At 43.1% G+C, this 8068-nt stretch overlaps 1 protein-coding gene across 1 annotated transcript; it reads right to left on the bottom strand.

Moving 5' to 3' along the window:
- Window positions 1-776: 776 nt before the first annotated feature.
- On the bottom strand, window positions 777-7598 carry fancf (FA complementation group F). The gene is made up of 2 exons (XM_033634315.2): window positions 7529-7598; window positions 777-7288 (listed from the first exon to the last, which is right to left on the bottom strand). The coding sequence occupies exon 2, from the start codon at window positions 7232-7234 to the stop codon at window positions 6215-6217; it is 1020 nt and encodes a 339-aa protein (XP_033490206.1). The 5' UTR covers window positions 7235-7288; window positions 7529-7598; the 3' UTR covers window positions 777-6214.
- Window positions 7599-8068: the final 470 nt, after the last annotated feature.

Raw genomic sequence — 8068 nt, 5'->3', positions numbered from 1 at the left:
AGTATCCAAAGAGAACCTGGATGTGATCACAGTTTGGCTCTCATTGCCCTCTGAGTTTTTGTTTCAGACTGGGCTGTGTTACGGATCATCACTTACGTTGAGGACATTTATGTTTAGTCTATTTCCTGTTTTGATTTTGTAGGTTCACTCCTCATGGGGGTTCTGCTTCCTGTCTTTAGTGTGACTTCTGCCCCGCCCTGATTTGTTTCACCTGTTCATCTACCCTGCTGTCACCTGTCCCTCATTATCACTCTCCTTTCCTTATGTGTTTAGTGTTTGTGCTCCCTTTGTGTTTTGTCAGTTCATCCGTGTTGGTCTTCTGTGCTCCTTGTTAGATTCCTTACCTGTGTTTCCGGATTACATTTGTAGTTTGTTTAACTCCAGCCAGCTCCCTCAGGTTTTCCCTGTTTGGGTTTTGATATCAGCCTCAATTTATTTTAGTTTGTCTTTTGCTCCTTAAACCTGCTTGCAAGGTGTTGTGCATTTGGGTCTTCTCTCTGAACCATGAGACCTGACGCAAATACCTGGGCAATGCTTCTACTCCACTGGCTTCACATCAGGGTGAGTTTGTTAAGGTTTTATAATACTTATTTGACCAAAGAAATTATTTTGAAAAGAAAACAGAATTCACCAATACTGCCCTCACTGTGTAATCATTGCAGTTGTGAGGGAGATGATGGAGGCATAGTTGCAGATTTTGGGGGGGATGCAGGGGACACAATATTTCCTCAATATTTAGAACATGTGCATTTGTCTCCTCCAATAACAACATTCAGTAGTGGGGGGCTTTTATTTTGACAAAATTGAAGACATTTACACCATGAACTGATGCATAAAAATTCACCACAATGCAGGAAATAAAGTGTTTGATGCTTGAACCCCCAGTACCTCTGAGTCATATATGTCCGCCCCCAATGGTGAAACAAAACCTACGCCCTTGGATGGCGGTCTTATGATTCACAGTTAAATCTGAAGTCAGAGATGCACACAGCCAACAACAAAGGTGATATTACAATCTGTGGCGCCTCTGTGCTGCTCTGCAGTGTGTCAAACACGCCGCTCTGGAGGCCCACAAACTGCAGCCTGTTAGTGAGGTGGTGAATAATTCAAGAAAACATGGCGTCCATCCATTCACATGCGTCTCTCAGCTTTTTCTTACAGCAGGAAGGGCTCGTGGTGTGTTCGAGTCTGGATAAATCAAAGTCTGGGATTCTGACGGCACCTTCCAGCCTCTGCAGGTGGGGATGAGTCATATGGAGCAGATACAGAATATGAGAGCAGTCCATCATCAGAGGTCTGACCGGCTCCCTGAAGGTCCTCATTACGCATGATGTCAGTGTGACCAACTGGTAGTTATTAAATGTGGTAGGTTTCCACCTCCCTCTGACTGTAGGCCCGGGGTGAATATATGCAGGAAAAATCTCTGCAGCCGTTTGCAAATGAAGCCTTTGCAGCTCTGCTCTCTCCTGAGAAGAAATGATTGACAGGCGAGAAGTTTGTGGGGGTGGGGGTTAAGGTGTTGACCATGGGCTTTATGCACATGACGGACAGTTTGAATCAGTTCAATGTGCAGTCTACAGTAGCCTTGTCTGTGTCAACTGATGCTTCGATCACAGGAAGCAGCTTCATGTCTAAAACCAGCAGCAGCAGCAGTGGCAGCAATTACAATAAATCTCAGCTTCTCCTCCGATAATCTGCTCGGCTGTGGAGGGAAACCATTAACGCTCAGCACCGCCTGCTCCTCAGTGCACATGTTAATTTGACAGAAAACACAATTGTGTCACCAGCCACGTGGAACATGTTTTCTCATGCCTAACCAGCCGGGGTGGTCACGGCTGTTGCACTGGTGACGTGCCTGCTGGGGTGTGCCGTAATTGGACAAAATCTGTCGACATTTCATTCATAGGTGGGGATTCTGTCAGCGTTCACCTGCCTCTAACCTCCACCCTCTGCTGCATCCCAGACTTTCATTGTGATGTTGCTGGTGCTGTTTGTAACGGTGAGGGCGAGCGAAGGAGGATTGAGTAGTTGACAGTCTGTGGGGCAGGTGCAGTTTGGCTCCTGAGGGACTGTAATGGGATGAGGCCCAGCCAGAATGAGTGTTTGATGACGGGGTTGCACTCCTCCCCTGGGACTCTGCCTGCATGCAATTATCCTCCTGATCCCTTCTCTCTTCTCTAGTCTGCAGTCCAAATTGTACACAGCCATCTCTTCACCCTGCTCCCTGAATATCCTTTAACTTATCTAAAATTCAACTCCCTCATATGCAGAAAGATCAAGCGATTATAAACCAAAATTTCAAAGCAGCATTGGAGTAATTACTGTTTTATGGCACCCTCCAGCATGACATTACACTACCCCAGGGCAATTGAATTTATAAACGCCTCTCTCTCCTCCCTAATTGCTTTATTAATGGAGAGCTTGGCACCTCAAATCAGTCTGTCTCACCAGACATGTTATATGTCTCTGCTCTCCTCCCACTGCCACACATGTGCACACTGAAACAAATATTTTTAAAAGGATTTCTGAATCTCCCCCACTTGATTTTTTTTTTTTTTTTTTTTTTAAGAAGCTCATGTTTTTGCAGTGAGCTCCTGCTTAAGATGCTCACTTTGAAACTGAAAAACCCTCCTCTGTTTTTTGTGATATGCAAATGGAACCCACTCTTAAACATCTCCATCTTGTTTAGCTCCCAAAAGCAACAGGAACTGTGTGCTATCATTATTTTCATCTGTGCACTGAAACATTTATTAGCACCAAACTACCAGCACAGTACTGAGACAGGAAACGGTGACCCGCCTTATTCGCAGTGAGGATTGCATCTTCCACGATCAGAGGAAGAGGAGGCAGATTGCTACATCCAATTGTTTCTCCTCCACAAAACTGGTTTCCTACAGTTGCATGTGAGGTAATCTATCACAGGTCCTTCCAGCTCCCCTCCCCCATATCACATTACGTTGACGGCTTCATACCCTCCTCTCTACAGCATGCTCATATCGTCGGATCACACGCAGACAAAGGATGAGAGGCTGATAAGATTTTACACAATATTCTTGTTGCTGCCAGTGCTTTGCTTTGAAATCTGGATGAAATGATGATGATGATGGATTTTCAGATGATATGGGAACATATTTTACAGCCTATAGTGCATCTTTTTTTTTCTATTAGGGCAGCATCTAAACATAATTGATAGAGCTCTACTTTCTTTTGCCTTTTTAGTCACTGGCTGTTTTTCGACAAATCAACCCCTACCTTCTCCTTATGTGCCACAATACAACACTGTTTCTGCAACGACAGCATCTCACTGGAGTGTCTGACAGTGCAGTTTTTATGAGATGTCCTGTAGAGGACGATGTGAACTTCTATGATCCCATTCTTCACAGTCTGCACCGACATTTCATATGACTCAGTAAAAACCCAACACTCCTCCTGTCTTAATAAAGCATCCATCTTTTCCTCACTGCGAGAAACCCAAATGAAAGAATCAATCCCGCTTCCTCGCTTGATGATGTTGGCCACCGATCATCAGCATCCTCTGAGTGGGACACAGGTGTGCGGCGGGGCCCTCCTGCCTCTGTGATCCGTCACCGAGGCCAGACAAGGGCCAGGCTGCAGCGGCTTAGGCACGTGCCGAGGGAGGGCTCTACTCCCCCTCCATCCCCCGTTCCACCCGCCCCTCGGAGGACTCCCTATTCACACCACCAGATGGGGGCTGGATCTGAGTTTTAATGAATGCTATCCCTCACGACCCCTCTGAGAGCCGCAGAACAAGTCGCCCTCAGCACGTCTCACTGCAGCTTGTTACCCCACGCTGACACACAGCAATAATACACAGGATAGAATAAAAGAGAGCAGAGAATAATGTGCGTTTCATTTCTAATTTCACATCCATATTTGAATAAAGTGGTTTTATAAAAGAGAGTGATGCTTCATATTCCCACAAACACTCAACTCACTGTTGAAGAGATTGGCTGCTACTTCAGTGAGCAGATTTAAGCAAAGCTAACGCGTTTAAATCAGGCTGGTGGTGGATATTATGGGGATGTGTCGACCTCCTGATGTCTATAGTGATACAATTAGACAACCCTGTAATTTTACCTCGCAGGTTAAGAGCGGGGTGCAATTTGTTCACACTTACAGGACAAAAACTAAATAGCTGCTTTATATCAGAAGGGTGGTCTTAAGATGTAGCAAATGACACCCTCTATTATAGTCAAATAACAGCTCTGTGTCAAAGAAAACTAAACATTTGTTGGCATAAAAGATTGACAGCAATTACCTCTTGTTTTTTAATCAGTTCTCAGACATGTGGGTATTTATCCTACATAAATAATGGGTAAAACATGTTTTCATTTAGTGTAGATAGACACAGCCAGAGGACTAAATTGTAGGCTTCTCATTCGGAGTCAGACTAACACATCTGAATCATCACCATGGCTGCTAACTCACTCTGCCACTTATGTGTAAGGCTGTGAAGAAGAGTGAGAAACACAAAATCTAAAAAAAAAAAAAAAAATCTGTCAGTGTTCAATCCCAGAGGCTGAATGCTAACATGCTGCTTGGTAACATGTAGAGGAGGAAGATTCTCATCCATTTGCTGAATTAACTCCAGAAATTTGTCCTTAAATCATTTCTAAATCCAACCTACAATCTGATCTGACATGATGAAGATGTAAATGAAATGAATGTGCATATATTTGTAACCTTGGAGCAGGTGAGATCCCTTCAATCATTGTTGGTTTCCCTCCAGTCAGATGCATATGTTCTTCATTGGATGGAAATAAATTGGTTGTGTACATGCAGCCCCTTACTCAGTGACCCTTGTCTGTCTCAACGTGAATTGCTTTCACGGCGTGTTAAACGAGCCGTGGTCGTGTTGGTGTTTTCCTGTGCACAGCGGCCGGCTCTCTAATCCGCTGTCTGCCAGAGTTATGTCACACACTAGCTATTGTGGAGCGTTTGATTGAAGACGCCTGATCTGACTAACTGATCCCTCGCCACAGAGGTGCTCTGACACATGGGCGAGGTCTGAGATGTGTGAATGGGCAGTCGAGTCACGTGACTGGCATTAAGCCAATCAGAATTTTTAGATTCAGACAAACGCAGCTTTGTGGCGAAGAGGCGATATTGACAGATGGTGTGTGAGAAAATGATTTTTAGGTGTGTACAGTTAGAAAAGGGAAAATTGGATTGCAAAGGATTTGCTTTCTTTGATGTCTGCAGTGTCTTTATGGCCCCTTGTCCTTTAAAACTAATTTGTCAGGACCTCATAAATCAGCAGCTACAGATTTATTTTTTAAAATGTAATTTGGGAGTAAGGTTGGATTTATGATGCTTAATGAAGCCTTGAATCTCCGGAGACCAATTTATAAAGTGTAAACTATTCACTGCCTGACAATTACTGTCAATTTAATTCAGTCAAATCACGTGCTGCTGCTACTTATTACAAGGCAGCATGTGAGGGTACCATCTGTCCAAACCTTGTAAGCTGGGTATTTTTAACATCCGGTTGCACTGAGATGAAAAAAATAAATTAATTAATTCCATTATTACAAGCTGCATGGATAAGCTTCAACAAAAATGTTTATGCTGGAAAAGGGCTACTGCAACAAATTTTAAGGCTCCCAAATCCACTAAAATGAGCAGTTCTAAAATGTTGTCATCAATTGTGTTTTAATTGTTTGTTTTTTATCCTATTCATTTATCCAGTTGTGTTTCTGATTCTGTGACAGAAATGGAAAAGAAACCTCTGTAAACGACTGGTCAACATTCATTATGTGTATTTTTTTTAACTAGAAGACTGTGTTTTGATATCTGAGATCGGTACAGACACCAATAGTACTTTTTGACATCTTCCCCAGTTATGGACATGTTTACCTACAAAATCAGATTTTTCATTTAAGAGGAAACCAAAGTTTTTGAATGGTGTCATAACCCAAGCAGCCATATAAGAACTCTGCCTATTAAAATATGAACAAAATCAACAAAGTTATGATTAAAACAGTCTGATCAGAAGTAAGGAGGAATATGAATCTGAGCGAAAATTGGATACCAGCTTTTAGTTATTGGCAACTTCCAAAAATCTGTGCTATGAACACATTATGTGTGGTGCTGAGGTTTAATACCCAGCCACAGTCAAACATTGCATAAAGACAAAGACAGAAATATACATTTGACATTTCTTCCAGCTCTTAAGAATCCGCAAGGCTGGCAGTCACTTATTAAATGCTGACAGGAGGTCTCCCCACACACTCAGACCTCTGACATCAAAGTCCCCATCAGAAATTTTCAAAGCATTTAGCTCTTTCTCTACATCCTCCCTCAGAGAGGGACAGGCCTCAAACAAGGCCAGAAAGTGCTCCGTCAGTCTCTGGAAGGACACTGTTTGCTTTGTGCCACTTTGAACCCATTCACCCTCACTTATGCTGTACTCCATATCAGAGGCCAACTTTTTCAGCACATCACAATATGCATCTCTAAATTTCAGGTGTGGTGTGACCAGGTCTATAATAAGTGTAGTAGGCAGTGCAGAGCACATGTGCTGCAGCACACTGTGTTCTTTCTGCAGCCAGTCCAACAGAAAATCCTGTGAAGCAGTTTGTGCAGCGGAGTTTTTTGTTGTCAGCAGAGCTGCTGCGATGACCTGACAGAAATGTTGTGTCGCTCCTCCACATCCCTGGAGGACGGAGTCTAAAATGTGCTCTGTCCAGCAGGCTTCACTGCCAGCACCCAGCCTCTCCATCAGCATCGACCCCTGCACCTCAGCATCAGCACCAACAGCTGACAGGTCGGTGAGAGGACTCAGGACTTTACAGGCAGATTTACACTGAATGATGTGGCTGCAGTGGCCAGTGACATCCTGATACTCACTCTGCTGGTTGTTTACAGGACTTGTCGTGTCAAAGAGTTGCTTCATGATGGAGATGGGCAGCTCAGGATTTTTTAGCAGCCCAACAAGCAACAGGTGCTGACACCGGGAGAGGTCCGAGAAGGAAACCTGTGTGTATCCAGGGAAGGCAGCTCGCAAACTTTCACTTGTGACCTGCAGCTGCTTCTCCATGATCCTCCTTATCGAGGGGTTATTGTGGAACCTGGTGAAGAGGTGTTCGCAGTACTGGGTCCAGTGAAAAGCTCTGGATAGAGTTTGTTTATCCCACTGCTCCACCACACTGCTGTGCGCCGCCACAGCCAGCAGCTCCACCGTGCTCGCCAAGTTTTTCAGCACCGCCTCCATGTGGCGCTCTCCGCGTTCAGACTTCAGCTCCTGAGCGCCGGTGGTGGTCGCTCACTGCGGAGGAAAGACATTCACTTAAACTGTCCTCTGCCGCCGACAAACTGCTGCTAACCTTATTGAACTAGCTAGCAGTTAGCAACAGGTTAGCTAACAACAGTACTTCCTGTGGCCCGTTTCAAAACAAAATCATTTTTAACGAATTATGTTTAAGGTAATATCCAGCGTTATGCATAAAACACAGTATAACACACTAGTTAAGGGATATTTAGGAGAAATAAACATCGTTTTACTCACTTGTTTTTTCATTTTCTCTCGTCCGACTGCCTGTTTGCGCCGCTTTTACTACTGCGCATGTGTGCCGGAGTGCAGCCAACTTTTTTCCCTTCAAAATAAAAGCCGAGTAACTTATTGCCAATAATAATAATGATAAAATAATAATAATAATAATAATAATAATAATAATAATAATAATAATAATAATAATAATAATAATAATAATGATGATGATAAAACATTTGCATTTTCTTATTTTATTTCTAATGTTTATTTTCTGACTATTTATACAAATGTATGTGATACATTCTTTTTTATTATATAGTTAAAAATATTCTTAAAACAAAGTCTATTTAACTGGGATTAGAGAAAAAACATGCATTTTTGACAAGAGAGCAATTCGCAATGTATGTATTTGTGATTGTGTCTGCTTCAAGATATTTATTTACAACCACCAAACTGTTAAAATTAGTTCTCACTACAAACGTAACTGTAGATGTGACATTGCCAGGGTTTACCAGTTGGATCAGACTGCATTACATGCGGGCACACAGTAAAAAA

The sequence above is a fragment of the Epinephelus lanceolatus genome, chromosome 5 (genome assembly GCF_041903045.1).
Source record: "Epinephelus lanceolatus isolate andai-2023 chromosome 5, ASM4190304v1, whole genome shotgun sequence".
NCBI lineage: Eukaryota > Metazoa > Chordata > Actinopteri > Perciformes > Serranidae > Epinephelus > Epinephelus lanceolatus.
The sequence above is the reverse complement of the archived record's forward strand: the minus strand, read 5'-3'. Positions and strand labels throughout refer to the sequence as shown.

Coding starts and splice junctions, on each gene's coding strand:
- fancf (XM_033634315.2), bottom strand. CDS start 7,234: ATGGAGGCGGTGCTGAAAAACTTGGCGAGCACGGTGGAGCTGCTGGCT.